The sequence below is a fragment of the Desmodus rotundus genome, chromosome 11 (assembly GCF_022682495.2).
Source record: "Desmodus rotundus isolate HL8 chromosome 11, HLdesRot8A.1, whole genome shotgun sequence".
NCBI classification, from domain to species: domain Eukaryota; kingdom Metazoa; phylum Chordata; class Mammalia; order Chiroptera; family Phyllostomidae; genus Desmodus; species Desmodus rotundus.
Window position 1 is genome coordinate 98,388,799 of NC_071397.1, and position 18,866 is coordinate 98,407,664.

Below are 18,866 nucleotides of genomic sequence, written 5' to 3' on the forward strand. Positions count from 1 at the left end.
GGGGAGAAGGGCTGGAGACATTCTCAGAAGACACCTCCACAGGTAGGAGGCTCCTCCCCGAGCGGGCACCACGCTGTCACCACCCTGAGAAGGCCGCAGCCTAGAGATGGTGGTAAGTGGCTCGGGGAAGGCAGCAGATATGAGTCTCTTGGGGAGCCAACAAAGAAGTTGTAACTATTCAGGCCAAGATGCACCACCATTTCCAGGCAACTTCAGGCCAAGAGTAGGTCGGAAGTCCCTGGCTAAAGAAATCTGTCACACTTTGAACTTCAGGCCGCTGAACAAGACGCTTAGCCCCTGTGGGTTGCCCAGCTGCCCTTTTGAAGAAGTTGGACAATCTCTGAGATGTAGCCAACATTGAATCCCGCGGGGTTGGGCTGTGCAATCGGATCCCTGTTCTAGGAACGGCTGCCGGGCCCAGGGGTGCGCGGAGCGGCCTCTGTGCCCGAAGGGGAAGAGGGCTGCAGGGGCGTCTCCGGGGCACAGGCGCAGGCCCGAGGCGCGCGTCGTTAGCTCCCTGGGATGCACTCGGGACAGCCGAGAGGCCAAGTCCGAGGAGCCCGGGAGTAGTTGGGTGACTCTGAAACTCTCTTCTTCTGGCGCCGAACCCAGTGCAACTGCGAGCGGGCTGCTGGCAGGGACCGAATGGAGCTCCGCGCCAGGCCGGAGGCTGTGCCCGTCACTCGCAGTCCCGGGCTGGGTCCCCCGTGCGCGCGGTGGCGCTCAGCCAGACCGCGCCTCCCGGGCCCCTCCGCGCCCCCACCTCCGGCCGGGACCCCGCGGCGGCGCCCTGGGGGAGCACGGCCCGCACCGCAGTAGACACTCCCGGGCGGGAGGCGAGAGGTGCGGGCGCGAGGGCCTCGGGAACGGAGGGACCGCGGCCGCTGGCGCAGCGCCCAGGGGAGTGAGGCGGGAGCGCGGGGGAGGCGGCGGGGTAAAGCCGGCGGCCGGCGGGCCCTCGGGTCACTCCAGCCTGGGCGGCGGGCGGCACGCACAATGCCCTCCTTCGACGAGGCGCTGCAGAGGGCCGGCGAGTTCGGGCGCTTCCAGCGGCGCGTGTTCCTGCTGCTGTGCCTGACGGGCGTCACATTCGCCTTCCTCTTCGTCGCGGTGGTCTTCCTGGGCAGCCGGCCCGACCACTACTGGTGCCGCGGGCCGAGCGCCGCCGCGCTGGCTGAGCGCTGCGGCTGGAGCCCGGAGGAGGAGTGGAACCGCACGGCGCCCGAGCTCCGGGGCCACGGGCACTGCCAGCGCTTCCTGCTGGAGGCGGCCAACACCACCGCCGCCGCGCTCAGCTGTGCGGACCCGCTCGCCGCCTTCCCCAACCGCTCGGCGCCGCTCGTGCCGTGCAGGGGCGGCTGGCGCTACGCCCAGGCCCACTCCACCGTCCTCAGCGAGGTAAGGGCGCCCGGCCCTCGGGGACACCGTGCCCCGGCCCACGCTCCGCCGTGAGCGCCGGTGGGGAGAGGACAGGGCTCTGCTTCCCACCCCCGCAGACACGGGCACCGTGACAGCCGGCCACTAGGGAAGGTCCGTGCAGGCTGGGACCTGTTGGTTACCTGTGGGGGCCGACCTGGGTCATTCCACTCTCGCAAGGGCAGCGCCGTAAATGCCTGGGAAATGCCTTCGGTTTGATTTCCCTGCGCTAGTGCGTTAACGGAGAGAAGCTGGGGATTTGGGCGAGAAGGAAACTCAGGGGGGTCCTAAGATGCTTCGCACACACCTCCCCTGGAATGGAAGCATCCGGTGCTGTGTCCGTTACCTCCGAGACGTGTTTGCGCACTAATTGGGAGTTAGGGGTCTGCTGGCGGTAAGACCCCCCAGACTCCTGGGCTGGCCGCCCGTCCGGCCAGCAACATTGAGCAGGTCCCCCCTGGCTCATGGTCCGCAGGGAGCAAAGGAAAGGCCAAACCAGCGTTTGAAGGCAGCACGACTTTCTCCAGTTGCCGGAATGACTATCTGAAATGCAAGGGGACAAAGGTCGAGGCTATCCAAGGAAATGATTTCGGTAAAACTGCTTTGGGGCAAAGAGCAATGATTGAGAGAAGTTGGGAAAGCTGGTGTGTTTTCAATAAAGTTTTAATTTTTCCCTGCTAATAAATCACTGGAATGCACCAGGAGAGGATGCCAGCCTCATAAAGTGGACCCCTCCCCACTCCCCACTTACCAGTGTTGGCTGCTGGGGCCCAGGTGGGGGCAGGCCCCACATTTTCGTCGGTATGTTTGGGTAGGCAGTGCACTGGGGGTGGGTGGCCCCTTACCCTCCACCGCGGGACTGCTTCTGCCCCGGCCTGCGGGGGCAGTTTGCATGTTCCTCTTGTTGAGTTCCAGGGCTCGGGCCAGCCTCCACAGAGCCTGGGTGGAGAGACGAGAAGTTTTATTGAACTTTGTCTGTAATCACAGATCAGTTTAAAAAAACGATCGAGTGTGCACAGGCAAATTGGGAAAGAAAACTTTTGCCTTTATATGTTGACGTTAACTTTTTTAAAGCACCTACTTGAATAATGGGGAAACGGGATTCAGCAGGGCCTCTCCTGCCTCTGGTAATGGTGTCCTCTGGTCTGCTGACTTCCTCTCTTGGGGACTGGGACTGTGGATCTTTGAGGTCGAGCCTCTTCCACAGGGCCGTGTGCGAGTGTGTTCGCGTACTGTGTATGGGCGCAGGGCTCTGGGGGAAAACCCCGTGGCAGCCCACCAGGCAGTGCAGCGTATCCGTGGCTTTGGGGTGCTTCAATTTTTACTAACTCCACCGGTAATGCTGGGGACTGCTTTACAGACTGCGGTGGTCTTGTTGCTACAGATTTCATAGTTGACTTGGCTAAAACGGATAGGGTGTGGACTTGGGTAGGAGCCTGCCTTATCGCTGGTGCTTCCTTCCAATTGCACTATTAGGTAGTTGCATCTGTTTCATTCGCCAGGGCTCTGCACCTTTACGTCCCTAGCAAACCAGAACACCTCTCTTGGAGAGTAGACGCCTGACTTTTGAAGATGTTTAAACTTGAAACAAAGTAAAATTAAGCTTAAGAGCAAAAGGCACACACCCTTGAGGGGTATTTCCATGAACAGAACTGATTTTTGCACCTCAGAGAAGGGAAACAAAATCTGTGAGTGAGTGCCCCGACAGATACTTCAGAAACAGTCAGCGTCCCCGGGTTGTTTCAAGCGTTGTGGGGTCATTTCAAGGAGGGCTGAGTGGTTTTTTTGAAAGTCGACGGTTCTTAAAAGGGAGTGTGGAAGGTGAAAGGTCAGGGAACTGGGGTCCTGGCACTGTCTCAGAGAGCCGGATGGCTGGTGGGAATCTGCCTGCCTGGGCTCAGCTCTCTCATGTGGAATTGCGGGAGGGACCGAGCCGTCCCAGTGCTGCAAATGCCATCCCTGGCGTCACGGGGTGGCTGCTTGGCCCACTTGGAGAAATGATAAAATGATAAAAATCTTCACGGCACAGTAAAACAGCATCAGAAGGCGCTCCTGAAGGCCACCGAAAAGTTTTTGAAGTGTACCAGAGAGACTTTTTTTAACATCCCAAGTTGTTTGCTTCTTCTGGTTTGTTTGTTTTCAATGTTTTGATTAAGAGGAAGCCCCCGGCTCCTCAGGAAGTTCAGCCGTCCGAGCAACTCATTCTCTCTGGGAGCTCTGCACGGCAAATATTTTGCTGTCTTTGGTTTAGAATACGGTCTTTTGCATTCTGTCAGGATGATTAAAGGAACTTCAGTTCTATCTTTGGCTAACACCATGTACCCAGTGTGCTCTTAGAGACTTGAAGTTGAACATATTAATCATGGAGAAGGGGGGGGCGGTTATGATGTGGGAAGTCCAGAATGTCTTCGTGTGGCTATTATATTTCACCCTGGGACGCTGTGGGGGAGACAGCGTTGTCCTGGGTTTCAGCAGAGGCACCGAGGCAGGAGATGGACGCCACACGCTGGAGACCCAGACCCACCTGCAGCCGGGCTGGGCTTGGACAGGGGGCTCCCGCACACAGCGCTCTGAGTCCCTGGAACAAGTTCAGGCGCTGAAACCCAGACCCTCACGGTGCAGGGATCTCCCTGAGCCTTACTTGCCACCTTACTGTGTTACTCTCGTGCTCCTCGGGCTGCGGCGCCTTTTCGTTCCACTTCATGGGGTCAGGAAGACAGTCCCCCAGACCAGCAGATGGGAGGCCGTGCCTTCATTTCCTGGAAAGGGATCTCTCTCCCCTCTTGATAGGAACGTTGCAACATGGGCACTTAAACCTCACCCACCCTCTTTTCATCTCACCAAGCGAAAACAGCGCGGAGGAGTGCAGGCAGAATTCAATGCCAAGTGCCCGGCCGGTTCAGGCCGGCTCCCCCACTTGTTTCTGCCGCTCAAGGCAGGGCCGTGATTTTCCAGCTATGTTTAACTTCCTCGGTGCAGACTTGCCGCCTGCCTGCATCTCATCCTTATCTGGCCGTCAGACGCGGGCAGGAGAGTGTGATGCAACGCAGCAGGGTCTGAGCCCTGCCACCTGAGGGTTTCACGTCACGGCCCCGGACTGAGTCCTTGCAATTGATGTTAGGGTTTTTAAATGCTTGCTTGTATGTCATGGATTGTAGGGGTGGGGTGGGGGTGCGGAGAGAGCTTTTCTCTGGTTTCTCACTAGGAACTGGGCTTCAGAGCACCTTCAGAAACAGGCCGGCTCCTTCTTGTCTTTCCTCCACCGCCCATTTTTCTCCCACAGTCAAAGGAAAATCCATTTGAGGGACTAGCTGCTCCATTGAAGAGAGCGGAGACTGCTTCCAGGTCTGGGACCGTCCGGCCTGCTTCACGGTCTCTGCTTTGCTTCTCCCACATCCGACCCATAACAAACGGCTGGCCGGCTGGCCGTGTGGGCCAGCCCGTGGGCGCCCACGCCACCAGCATCCTCGCTGTCGGTTAAGCGTGGAGCGTGCTGTGTGGGTCCCGGAGAAAGCAGTTCAGCGAGTTTGACTCTGGACTGAATCTCTGATATGCTCTGGGCACTTTACAAAGATCGTCACTTTTTTTTTTTTTAATTTCTCTTGTTATTTATGCCTTCCCTGTTTTTTTTTTTTTTTTTTTTTGCTGAATCAACCTCACCAGGAGAACATCTGTTTTATCAGTACTTCAAAGAACCGACTGTGGCATTATTCACTTTCTAGCTCATTAATCTCCCCTCTTTGTTCTAGTTTTTGGATTGACTTCTGGTGTGCTTTCTCCAAGTTCAGTCGCATCCTCGGTTCAATTATTTCCAGCCTTTCTTCTTTCCTATTCTCAGTGTTTAAAGCTATGGATTTGCTTCTATGTACTTTTTTTTTGACTGCAACCAGCCAGTTTTGAAATGCAGATTTCAATTATTATTCCATCCTCTGGATTGTTAATTTCTATTATTGTTACTTCTTTGACCCATGATTTATTAAGAGGCTTGTTTTACATTTTCAAATATGTGTTGATGTTTTTTTCTTTTAATTGGTGACTTCTGATTTAACTTGGGTGTGGTCAGAAAATGCGGCCTGTATGATAGTGCTTCACTGAATTTTATTAAAACCTGCTCCTTGGCCTTCTAAAGCAGTCAATTTTATAAATGTTTTATGCATGTTTGAGATGGATGTGCAATCTTCATTTGGTATGGGGCTTTATAGAGGTCCAATATTTGACGTTTGTCAATTATGTTAAAATATTCTAGATTTTAATCAACTTGCCATCTGGTAGGTCTCTCGAGAGTAATTAGAGTGTCGAAATTTGCCATTGTGTTGGCGGGCTTGTCAGTTTCTCCCTATATTTCCAGCAGATTTTAGAAGTTATATATATGAGGCAATTTTATTGGATGCGTGTATGGACAAATTTAGAACTTTTAAATCTATGTAGTAAGTTGAACCTTTTATTATAGTGTAGGGACCCTATTTAAATCCACGATATATACTATCTTAATGTCTGTTTTGTCTGATATTATTATGGCTGCTCCAACTTTCCTTTAACTGACCTTGACCTCAGCCTGCGAGGACAAGGAGGCGTCCACGAGGAACTCAGGAGGAGAAGGATGTCCAGTTCTCCACGTCTTCATCATCATTTAATCTGTAGCAATTTATTAAATGCCCCCGGCCACGGTGGGCGCCATGTGTTTCTGTGACCCACCCACAGAGACCTGGAATCGAAAGATCTGGGTGGGACTCGGGACCTTCATTTTTCACAGGCATGAGAGGCCCACGCAGGTGGTCCATGGACCACACGTGGAGACACACTGGGCGTTTCTTTATGAGCAGCCTGATGGGAGTCCCAGGGGTGAAACAGCCTTTTTGTGGCTGAATAAAGTGCCAGTCCCCCCAGCACACTCTGCAGACCTTGGGCAGAAGCATTGCCCCTTGCGCTCAGGGCAGAAGTCCCAGAGCTGACTGGATGAACACTGGGTGTGCTGACGGAAGGCTCGGGCTGCCGTCAGCTGAGACTGAAGCCCTGTCACCGGTTAGGGTGGGGTACCCACAGCTGAGCCACGTTCCCTGGGCATCTTAGCACACCTGCCAGTGGAGCTTTGGACGAAGCTAGGTGAGACAGCCCAATGGGATGTACAACAGAAGTGTCTCTGCTCTTTGAGGTATGGGTTAAAGACTCTTGGCACCAGGCAGTTTGGAATGGTGGGAAGTGCATACTTGTCCTTTGGGGTCAGATAGATCTGGACCCAAATCCCTGCTCCTCTGTATTTCAACCTCAAGGGCAAGTCACAGAATCTGCCTGAACCTCAGTTTCCTCAGCTCTAGAATGGGCATAACAGCTCTTGCCTTAGTGACTGGTCTGAAACATGCATGCAGAGTGCTTGCCTTTGTGCCTGGCCGTGAGTTAACATGTAAAGAGCTAACAGACTAGAGATGAGCTAGTGGAGGTGGGGGAGGGAAAGAGGGAGTAAGTAGTGGGCCAGACTGGACTCTGGAGCTATAGTTTGCTGACCTCTGATCTAACACGAAAATCACCAACTATTTGTCTTAAATATATTTTAAAAAATCTCTTGGTGATTAATTGGGCTTTAAGGGAGAGAATACCCTGTACTTTTCCTCCTGGACACACAGCTGGTTATACTTCCCTGCCTCCCTCGCAGCTAGTGGGGCCATGTGACGGAGCTCTGGTCAGGAGGGTGGGGAGGCGACATGTGACACTGCCAGAAGACCCTCTGTCCTCACAATTCCCCTCTCCTTTCTTCCCTCCCCTGCTGGCAGGGAACCCCAAAGCCCTAAGACATGGTGGGGCCCTTAGATGGAAGGAAATCTGTTCCTACAAGACTACAGGGAGTATAGCCGCATCTTCCTCTCCTTCCACTCATCTCATAGGGATGTGAAGTTAATGAGAAATAAGCCTTTTTGTGCCAAGCCACTGAGTATTTGGGGGTGTTTGTTACAACTCTTACTTGCAGCCATCGCTGACTAATACAACATTTAGGTGTAGTTCCTGGAGACTTCAGGCACCTAATAAAATGGTAGGAAGCTGGTTCCTGCAAGACAGTCCCCTCCTGGGTTTGCACACAAGACCACTGTGACTCTGCCCACAGGCGTGCAGGTGCCCCCAGCCTCTGCAGGTGCCCCAGCAGGCTCCAGCCCCTCCAGGGCACCCTGGCAGTCTCCCTGGCTCTCCAATGTGCTGTTTCTTTGTCTCAAAACACCTTTCCCCTTTCTTCGCAAGGACGGTCCACTTTTCACCTAAAGATGCAGCCAAGAGTTACCTGTCCCAGAAAGGCCTTGCACAGCCACCTGCCACCACCCCGGAGTGTCTGGTTTCCTTCCTCTGCCTGTCGGCAGACCGTAGGCTTCTCGAGGGCAGACACTGTGTTCCGGGAGTACATGTGGTGAAATTACACGGCATTTCATACATTTTGTGGTTAAATTGATGAGCAAACAAGAAAGGGACTGAGTGACAAATTTAACCCCTTTTATAATTTTAGCGAGGCCAACCCTGAGATTGACCTCCGTGGATTAAAACGCCAAAGCTCTTCTTCCCAGCCATGCCGCTGCCCCTGCTGCTGCTGCTGCTTTTTTTAAGCATTAAATCCATACATTTGTTTAGAGAAAACAGACATTTAGAAGTTTTGTGCTAATGACTGTGATCGAGATATGATATCGATCATATCTGATTGATCATGATATGCTACATTTTCTCTGGCACGATTTGGTGTCACTGAACAATGTTCTGTAGTTTTCAGCATGAGGATCTCATTTTATTCCTCGGTGTTTGCAGTTTTCTCGATACCACTGCGCAGTGTTGCTTCTTAAAGGCCTACCCGCCCCGGCTGGCCTTGCTCTCCTCCTGACCCGTGGGTCTGCGGAGACTGCCCCCACCTCTGCAGCAGAGGGTTGCCCTGACCCGTCTGCACCTGGGTTCTGTCATCCTCACAGTGCTCACCTAGGGGCTGCCACCTGGAACCGGGACGGAGCAGGAAGGAGCAGCCCTGCTGGCACTCTGGGACCAGCATTTTTACGTGCTGACGTCCGTTGTGCAGAAACGGCCATTCCCAGTTGTCCTGGCACTTTTCGGCCCATCTCTGTTGTCACCCAAGAGGCGTCCCAGGAACAGTTGGGCATGCATAGAGTGGAGGTCGGCGAGGGGCTGGGCTCACCACAGTCCAGGTGTCTGGGATAATGCCCTCTGGGCTGTACAGGGGCGGCATTTGCTGCCCACCTTCCAAACAAAATGGCACTGGTCAGTGTTTTTTTTCTTTTTAAAACTGTTCCCAAGAAAGGACAGTTTATTTCTGCTTTGTAAGGGGAAGAGGCAAAATCCCTTACAGTTCTTGGTGTAGCTTTTTGGAAGGATGAGTGACTGATGAGATGGCCAATGAGGGTGAAGGCCCTTTGTCTGGGCCGGACGGTGCTGTGCTCTAACTTTCCTGTTCTGTGCTTGCACTGGAACAGGGCAGCTCTGGGGCTGGCACTTGAGCAAACCACACAAAAAAATGGGGAGGGGAGCGCTGTAGGGGCTTATAAGAAGGTGAGCAAATGAATGTGATTAAAAAATTTTTTTAACTTTAAACAAATAATTGTTTATTTTTCAGTTACAGTTGGCATACAACATTACATTAGTCTCAGGTGTACAACCCAGTAATCAGATATTACATAACTAAGTGATCATCCCAATAAATCTAATCCCCATCTGACACCGTACACAGTTATTACAACATTACCGACTGTGTTCCCTGTGCTGTACTGTACCTCCCCGTGACTATTTGTAACTACCAATCTGTACTCCCTGATGCCTTCACCTTTCTCGCTCACCCCACAACCCCTCTCCCATCTGGAAACTGTCAAAATATTTTCTGTATGTGTGAGTTTATTTCTGTTTTGTTTATTTTGTTTCTTAGGTCTACATATAAGTGAAATCATAGGGTATTTGTCTAACTCTGTCTGACTCATTTCACTCAGCACAATACCCTCTATCTAGGTCCACCCATGTTGTTGCAGACGGCAAGATTTCATTGGGTTATGGCTGAGTCATATTCCATTGTCTGTATGGGCCCCTTCTTCTTCATTCATCCAGTGATGGACCTTTCCGCGGCTTCCATGTCTTGGCTATTGGAAATGATGATGCAGTGAACATATGGATACATGTCTTTTTAATTTAGTGTTTTGGGTTTCTTGAAATAAATACCCAGAAATGAAATGGCTGGGTCCTTCTTTGTCTCTTGTTATACAGCCTTTGTACTAAAGTTTTGCTACCCCAGCTTTTTGCTTATTTATTTCCATTTTCTTGAAACATCTTTTCCATCCCTTCACTTTCAGTGTCTGTGTGTCTTTCGATCTGAAGTGGGTCTCATGGACGGCACGTGTAAGGGTCTTCTTTTCTTGTCCGTTCAGCCTCCCTCTGTCTTTTGATTGGGCCATTCAGTCCATTTGCATTTAAAGTAATTATTGTTAGACATACATTTATTGCCATTTTATTCACATTTTTATTATTATTTTCTTCTTTTTCTTCAAGAAGATTCTTTAACATTTCTTGTGATACTGGTTTGATGGTGATGAATTTCTTTAGCTTTTTCTTGTCTGAGAAGCTCTTTATGTAAGTGGTAGCTGTGCTGGGTAGAGTAATCTCAGTTGCAGGTCCCTGTTTTTCATCACCTTGAATATTTTGTGCCGCTCCCTTCTGGCCTGCAAGGTTTCTGTTGAGAAATCAGCTGACAGTGTTATGGGAGCTCCCTTGTAGCTATCTGCTTTTCTCCTGCCGCTTTTAAGATTCTCTTTTTTGTCTTTAACCTTTGGCATTTTAATGATAATGTGTTTTGGTGTGGGCCTCTGGATTCATCTTGTTTGGGACTCTCTGCTCTTCCTGGACTTGTATGTCTATTTCCTTCACCAGGTTAGGGAATTTTTCTGTCATTATTTTTTTACACAGGTTTTCAATTCCTTGCTCTCTCTTCTCCTTCTGGCACTCCGTGATGTGAGTGCTAGTGTTGAAGTTGTCCCAGTGGCTCCTTACCCTGTCCTCACTTTTTTGGATTTTGTCATCTTTTTGCCGTTCTGATTGGGTGATTTTTGCTTCCTCGTCTTACAAACTGCTGATGCAATCCTCTGCTTCATCTGCTCCCCTATTGATTCTCTCTAATGTATTCTTCATTTCATTTAATGTGTTGTTCATTTCTGCCTGGTTATTTCTTATGTTTTCTAGTTCTGTTTTTATGTTCCCTATTTGTTGAATTTCTCATGAAGTTCATCTACTCCTCCCCTAAGATCATTGAGCATCTTATAACTAGTGATTTGAACTAAACGATTGCTTGTCTCCATTTTGTTTAGTTTTTTTTCTGGAGTTTTGTTCTGTTCTTTCACTGAGGACATGTTTCTTTGTTTCCTCATTTTTCCTGCCTCCTTGCATTTGTTTCTATGTATTAGGTAGAGTGGTCACATCTCCCTGGATTGGGAGAGTGGCCTCATGTAGGAGGTGCTCTGTAGGGCCCAGTGGCCCAGCCTCCCTGATCACCCGAGCTGGGCACTGCAGGTGAGCCCATTGTGTGGGCTGTGTGCACACCCTCCTGTTGCAGCTGATCCTTGATTGCTATTGGCAAGTTAGTGGGAGGGATCGATCCCCAGGCCAATTGGCTGCAAGGACTGGCTGCAATCATCAGGGAGGAGCAGCTGTGCAGAGGCTGACTCCACAGAGCAGAACTTACTTCAGCCAGGCTCTGGTGCTCACTGAGTCCGCCCCTGAGTAGGTTGCCTGTGGAGGTGGTTCAGTGGTGCTTCAGTGTGGTCCAAAGCTGTTTACCAGGTATACTGGTTCTAGGTATACTGCCCAGCATGAACTACAAAGCAGACGGCTGCTATTTGTGCTGGGCTTGGAGATGTCCAGGAGAGGCCAAGCTGTGAACCAAGGCCAGCTGCAGCTAGCAGTGAGCCTGGGGCCACTTAGTAAGAGGTATGGGGCATGCCGAGGCCAGATGCTGCTTGTTTGAGAGATTTTAAGAAAGTGTGAAGGATGAGCCAAGATGGGCTGTTTGGGAAAAGCCAGTGCAAACAGCTTGGGTGGACCCACAAGTTGGGTGGGGTGAGTTCTCAGGGAATCACTGGGAAGGGTGAACAGTGTGAGCCGGGTTGATGGAGACTCAGATATGGTGCCTGCCTCCCGGCTCTGTGAGGAAAGGACCTAGAAAAGGACCAGCAACCTCTGCCAGCACTTCTACCTAGGAAAAAGCTGCACCCCTGCGGCCACAGCTGCCACCCTGAGGTCAGACACTTCAGTTCCTCTCTGTACATCCCTGGTGCTTTTCAAACTGCTGCCCCAACGCTGGAGATCAGAGGGAGTCCAAGTAAGTCCATACGTGGACCCTATAAGAGGAATGCCTGGGACTCCAGAAGCCCTCTCCTTGCTCAGCCATACTGCCTGCTGGTTTTCACAGCCAGAAGTGACTGTGACTTCTCCCTATCGGGACTTCTCTTCTTGGGCCTGGAACCCTGGGCTGGGGGTTCTGATGTTGGGCTGGGACCCTTCGCTAACCAGGGGGACCACCACAGCTGAGATATTGCTCCCAACTTTATCCACTACACGTGGGTGTGGGACCACCCTGTTCTATATCTCTGTATCCTCTACCAGTCTCAGCGTGGTTTTTAATTTGTATCCTTAGCTATAGGCGTCCTGCTCTGCTAGATTCCAGGCAGTTCTGGACGATGGGTGTTCTGTAGCTTAGCTGTAATTTCGATGTGGTTGTGGGAGGGCTCGAGTGCCACATTTACCTGTGCCGCCGTCTTGACCAGAACCCCCCAGTTAAAAAAACAATTCATTCAGTGGGGCTTTAAAAACTGTGTAACTTCAGGAAATTAAAAATGAAAGTCCTGGAGAATGAGCATGGTGATTATTGTCGACTTTTTTTCTGGAAGCTTGGGTCCCAGTTGCTGATTAATTAGTGATGCAGATGCGTTGGTGGAAAGGGTGCTGCTGCGGCGCCAGGAGCCATGTCACTGTGGGTGATCGGGGACCACGGGCAACATCCATCACCACTGTTTCCTTACTGAGTCAAATGGTCAATTGTCAGTTGATTCCCAGGATCCCCTGTGTCTGTCGTGTCTGCAGCGGAGTTTGTTTCCAGGTCCCTAACTTAAAAGCTAGAGGTCAGTTTCCAGAAATCAAGATGGACTGCTCCCCGGGGCCCCTTCCTTTCTGGTGGGCGTGCTGAGCTGTGAATGACGTCAGCAGGAGGGAGGGGAGCGGGAGGGTGGGGTCGCTGGCACTCTGGAGCACCCTCGTGCTGCCTTCTCTAATGTCACTCGAGACCCTGGGGCCTCTGGAGAGTCTGAGGAGGGGCCCTGGCGTTGACCAGCCACACATGGAAGCCACCTGAGGGGGTGGGGTGGGTGCTGGCCGGGCTGCAGGAACAAAGGGGACTGTTCGGACGCCAAACCCTGTCTTAGGAGGCTGGTGACCTCCCTGTAGGATTGTCATGGGGCAGGAGCCGGGGAAATGACCAAGTGACAGGTGAGTCTCTTGCTGTCTATTTTAACAGCAATCTCTGGGACTGGAAAATTTAGAGAATAATACGGAAAAATGAACCACAGCCTCACAAGCTTGTCACCAGGCACAGCCTTTGGCCTCAATTATCTGGTTAGTAACACTTAAACTAAATATTTAAGTGCAATGTTAAAACCATTAAGTATTGTAAAGTCATTCTGACGCGATTGCTCCTCTTTAGGGAGTATGTAACATGTCTTTCGTGGGTTTTGTTGTTAACTTGTGTTGTGTGCTTTATGTCTAATAAAGCCTAAAAGTGAGTGTGGGAGACCATGTTTCCTGGCTTCTCAGAGAATAGTTCAGAGGGAAAATCTGGGAGCTTCCAATAGCAGGAGCAGATCCATGCCTCGTCACGAGCATTTGTGGTTAGAGCGGTCTCACTCTCCTCACCCATGTGGCTGGAGAGCTTTTCTTTCTGGTTGGTGTCCACTGTTTTAGCAGTTGTATGCTGAGGTACAACTGTTTAATATTTCATGGCTTCCCAATGCAGAAAAGGAGGTTCGCCTAGAAGATGTAAATTAGTCTATCAGAGTATGGCACGAATACAGTTTTATTGAGCATGGAATGAAAGTCGTTTTCATTCCTGTGTGCACAGCATGGAGGCAGATGGGGTGAAATGCTGGCTTTCTGTGACATGCCATCAGCACCGTGGTGTTCAGTGTGAGACACCCAAGTAAGGCCTGTGTAGGAGTTCGATGGGTCCAGGGCCTTGTCCGGCTGTGCTGGGCATTAGCCCTGATGCGTAGGAGAAGGGGGCTGTGAGCCAGTTTCCTGTTAATGAAGTCCCATGGCTTTGACCGTCTTTGCTGTTATGTCATCGGGTCTCTGGAGGGAGAGCCCATAGGTCATGCGCTAAGGAGGCTGAGGTGCTTGCACACACCTGAGAGGAGACGGAACACCTGTTACCTGGCCAGTGCAGACATGAAGCAGGGGCAAGCTGCAGGCTCCCCCGCCCTGCAGCTCCTCCGTGCATGCTCTTGGCTGCCTCCTTGCTGGACGGGTTCTCCTGTCTCCGACGCCTCCTCAGTGGCTGCTGATGCCCCGCGTACGCACAGGGTGGCTCTGATTTCACAGGGCTTCTGCCAACTGGGAGTGTGGCGCAGCCACAGCACAAGATGAAAGCCCGTGTGTCTCCAGCCCCTTGGGCAGGGACGTAAGCCGAAGCCTCCAAGACACAAACAGAAGGGAGAGGTGCCAGGTTCTCTTGTTCTAAAGATTGTAGCACATTTAGGGGGATTAAGGGATTGTGGAGAAAACTGTGTGTACATTTAACATGGGTGATTTTTTAAAAGCAGTGTTTTGCAGACATCTATGAGAAATAAGTTTCATTTTATTATTATCAAATGAGTGTTTCAGGTCAAACCAGCATAGGGACGCCATGTGAATGAGAAAATTAAATGGAAATTAATTAAAATTAATTTGGCATCAACTTTTTAAAAAATAAAATCAAGAAATAAATCTCAGAGTTTCTGTGGTGCAAAGGAAGCTATTCCTAGAGCCCTCCCCACAGAGCTTCTTGATCTGCGTCTCAGCACATGGATCTGAGGCCCCTGCCTGCCCCCCAGCACCCCTAACCTGCCCTGTCTGGGACACGTGTATATCTAGGGCACAGGTGCAAGAATTGTGATTTTAAACTAAACCAAATAAACCCAAATTACCGTACATAACAGAACCAAATAACACTGCCTTTGTACTCATCTACCCTGTGGATAGTTAGATGATGGCCATTTGTGGCTGCAAAATTAAAATTTTAGATCTGAGCTGATTCGGGGCGGTCTATCTCTAAGGCAACTAGGTGGCTAAGCGCACAGTCTTACTAGTTTGGTGGATGAGGGCAAAGTGAATAGTCTGAGGGGTCCCCGGGGCCGGCCTGGTGAAGTGGGCTGCTGCTGTGTGGGGCAGGAGGGTGCTCGGTCTGGCAGTCTGGCCCGTCCTAGGTGCTAACTGACTGTGATTATAGCTGCTGATTGCAGCTATTGAATGAGGAAATCCACTCAGACAGGCAGCTGGGTCTGAGAATCTGGGGCAGACAGTGAACCCCTAGGCCCAGGGAGGCGTTTGAAGGGCAGGGCACCAAAAGTCCAGCCCTCAGGCGTGTGGCAGGGGCTGCTCCTGGATCTGGGATGGCTGGGAGTTGTGCTAAAGCTAAGGAGGGACCCAGGAGAGGAGGGGGTCAGAGCTGCAAGCGTTGTCAGCACGTCTCCAGCCCCCATTTCATGGGCCTAGAATTAACACTGCCCCAGTGCAGGTGGCTCGGAGGGCTGCCGGAGACCACACCCAGCACATGCAGTTCCCTCCTTCCTGCTCTGGTCTGGGGTCGCTGGAGCCAGACTGGCCCAGACCCCACACCGGGTGCTGACTGTGGACAGAGCAGAAGATGCTGGGCTGGGACTCGGACCTCCCGAAACCAGGGCCATCTAAGGGCGGGCAAGACCACCTTGGGCGGCGGGCATGGGCGGGGACCTGGCCACCTCAAAGATATTCCTACTTATATTTTACATAAAAGAGAGAACAGTGTCCGCTTTGCCGGCTGCAGTGGTGGTGGCTGGGAGTGGGAGGCGCCGCTGGAGATGTGGCTGCTCCCACTGTCCTCACAGAGGACAGGACTGTGGGAGACTCAGATTCGTGGTTCATCCCCCGTTGCTCCCCGCGGGGCAGCCACAAGGCTTGCAAAGTAGATGCTGCCTCTTAATCTTCCTCAAGTCTCAGTCTGCTTGTTCCTTCCTGCAAGACGCCTTCTAGTCGCCTGTGGGGTCAAGCAGGGAGCCTGGCTGGCCAACGAGGGCCTCCGCAGCCTGGCAGCAGCTGACGCCCGTGGCTGCTGTGGTTCTTCATCTTCGCCGCAGCAGCTCGCCTTTCCCGAGCGCCCACGCTAGGCTTGTGCATTGCGGGACAGCTCCTTCAGTCCTTCCGCAGCCCTGTGATGTGTAGATGTGACTGTCCATTTCACACGGAAAATGCCTGAAGCTGAGAAAGAGTGGTTAATGCAGCTGGTTCAAAACTGCCCAGATGAAAGCCGACAGAATCAGACTTGATGGGGGCGTTTTCTCCAAAGCTCAAGTTCTCCCCACCGTGCTGACTCCATGACCTGGTGGGTCCATGTCTGCATTTCCTCCACCTTCCTCCTCATGTCCAAGCTGCTTCAGGGCAAAGCAGTGACTCCAACCCCCCTGACCTCTCTCCTCAAAGGACGTAAGAGACCCAGAGCTTCTTACCGTGTAGACAGTCGGTGCCTATTTGTTGGCCGGATTTGTTGGCTTCGTCTGGGTAGGTGGGCTTTCACTTTCTGACTCACGGCGCTCTGGGCAGTTGGAGCTGGAGGGTATTGTTCGAAGTGCTGTGCTCCGTGACCTTAAGGACCAGGCTGCGGCCAAGGGGAGGCGCAGCCTGAGGTGCACACTGCAACCCTCAGACCTCAGCGCGGAGGGCGCTTCTCTGGCCAGCTGGGATGGCAGCCGGGCACCTGTCTGCCAGCTGTCACCTCGCCAGGGCTCGTATGGATCTGGGCGAGGTGACTGGCCACGGTCGCTCAGAGCATGCACCCAGCTCTGCCCCGCCTTCCCCCTGGGTCCCTGTTGGAGTCAGGGATTTTGAAAAGAACTAAATTATCATTCTAACACAAGGCTCTCTCTGTCACATTTTTTTTTCCTGAAAGCACCAAAAATTTTTCAATAAATCTGGGCAGCAAAAGGTCCCTCACGGGGCTGTGCTTAGAAAGACACCAGTGTGGCGCGTGCCTGTATTCTAGCTGTCAGTGAGACCAACGTGCCTTCTGTTCTGGAACAGTTCGCAAAGGCCACATCACATCCCAGTTCGCTTGTCCTGTCATGAGAACCCGGCCTCAGAGAAAAGGCAGAAAGGCTCCCTCCCCACTCCCACAACCTGTGACGTAAACACGTGGCAGTGAGGAGAGATGGTAATCCCGAATACTGAGGTTCAGGTTGGGGTGCAGGTAAATCTGGGCCGAACGGCTCTCTGTCTTAAGCCATCCGGTTCTCTCGACATTTAATAGACACGAAAATGTAATCTATGAAAATAACACCTTAATACCCAATAGGGACAAAAAGCCACACTGTGATAAACCATGAAGAAACTGGGGTTACTAATACACATTTCCTGCCTCGAAACTTAGTTTCTTCATTAATTCCCAGAAAACGTAAAAGCATGGTAAACAGTCAACTCATGTAACCCTCACACACCCCGTGAAGCACAGGCTGCTCTCTCAGGAGGAAAGCAGGGCACAGGGGCATTAGGGACTTGCCCCAAGTCCGGGGCTGCAGGGTGGGGGAGTTGGTGAAGACATGTTTGGTGTCTGAACCGACACTAATTGATATGTCTAGTGTACGAAAGGGACTTCTAAAAAGCCACAAGAAAAAGACAGCAAAGTCTTGTAGAAGAATCGACAAAGGATAGAGACAGTTTTCATGAAAAAAAAAACCCAAAAAACCCACACAAGGCCATTAAGCATCAGAAGCGATGTGGATTTGTTCATAATCCGAGAAATGCAAATGCAAACCCTGCGGTGCCAAGGGTCGGGAGGTTCCAGGACCATGGCTAGAGGGCGTGTGGAGCTGTTCTCGAGAACAATCTGGAACGACCGATGGAAATGAAGTGTCCACACACATATCCTGTGACCCAGCAGTTCCACTCCCGTGCATAAACTCTGAAGGAAGTTCTCAAACCCACCCATCGGGCGGTGGGGGCATTTGGTGTGGCGTCATGTGGGCGGTGGGAGTAGGAGGCTGTGTGTGAGAGAGGAACTGTCAGACGCAGTGGGCACGCCCCATGCAGCAGCCGGAAAAGATGAATTAGATGTGCACGGAACGTCATAGGTGATCCCTAAGGCAGAGGGCAGAGTACCAAAGTAAGAAACAGAATGAGGTATAGGATACAATTCTGTTTCCATGAAATTAAAGCTATGTGCACGGAACACAATGTGGCTTCTGCAAGAATACAAGCAAGGAGAGGCACCTTAACCCAACAGGATGGCTCCTCCACAGGGTGGGATGGGAATAGGAATAGGGATAAAATACAATAAGAAAACAAAATAAGACAGGAGTCTTGATTAACCAAAGATCGCAGGGTTGGGTACCGATGCGTACATGTTGCATGGCGCAGTCATCTATGTAAAAATCCCTGCAGGGGAAGTAGGCGGCGGGTCACTGCCGTGGACGCTTTTCCCAGTGGACGGACACGCTCGCCCGCCCAAGGCAGTGCTACAGGAGACGCAAAGCCAAGGTCACATTGTGGCAGTGCTGCCTTTACAGTCGATGAATCAAATGCGGGCAGATGGCTCCAAAGTGAATTCTGAACAAAGACATTGTTTAACATGGTGGGAAGGCAGAGAAACAAGTCAAACGGGCAAAAATTAGAGCATGCAAACAAGATGGGGTTTTCAGCAAAGGGAAAGGCACCAGGCAGAGAGGATGAAAGCCCCAGTCAGTGAGAGAACCCCATCAGCCATCCCTCACCCAGGGCACTTACCCCGCTGTGTCTGTGACAGACTCCAAAAAGTACGGCCTGTTGGGAGAAGTTAGCAGGGGTGGGGGGTGGGGGGCAGTAAAACCTCTGGCATCAACGGAATCCAGCCTGGAAACTGTCAAAAAATGACGAGAGGCCATTTCTTCACTCAGCACAGGATCGGCAGACGAAGCTGGGTGGGACGGGCGTGTGAAAGCCATAATTAATTGCCTCTCTCTTAAGCTGAACAACCAGAGAGGCGATTGCTTCATTTGGAAGGAATTAAGATTTGAATCCAACTCATGTTTTAATAGCTAGAGTCTGTTTAGATGTCTCAGGGACCACATTATGTTTTGCTTTATTTAGTTTATATTGTTTTTTATTAGTGATGCTTTTTACTACGTGACAAGATGCATTTACTTGATTCACGGGCCATTCATTTAGTTATCTCTTCGAGA

General features: G+C 51.5%; 1 protein-coding gene across 2 annotated transcripts in view; it reads left to right on the plus strand.

The window, feature by feature from the left end:
* Window positions 1-595: 595 nt before the first annotated feature.
* The window catches only part of SLC22A3 (solute carrier family 22 member 3), a 74,287-nt gene continuing 56,016 nt past the window's right edge, over window positions 596-18,866 (plus strand). The window contains exon 1 of one of the 2 annotated variants that reach the window (XR_008425531.2): window positions 596-1,398. Coding sequence is in view for 1 of the 2 variants with exons in the window: in XM_024552013.4 (XP_024407781.2) it covers window positions 997-1,398 (402 nt within the window). In the remaining variant the exon portion in view is untranslated. The remainder of the gene's footprint in view (window positions 1,399-18,866) is intronic. The other variant, XM_024552013.4, reaches the window with a different exon arrangement.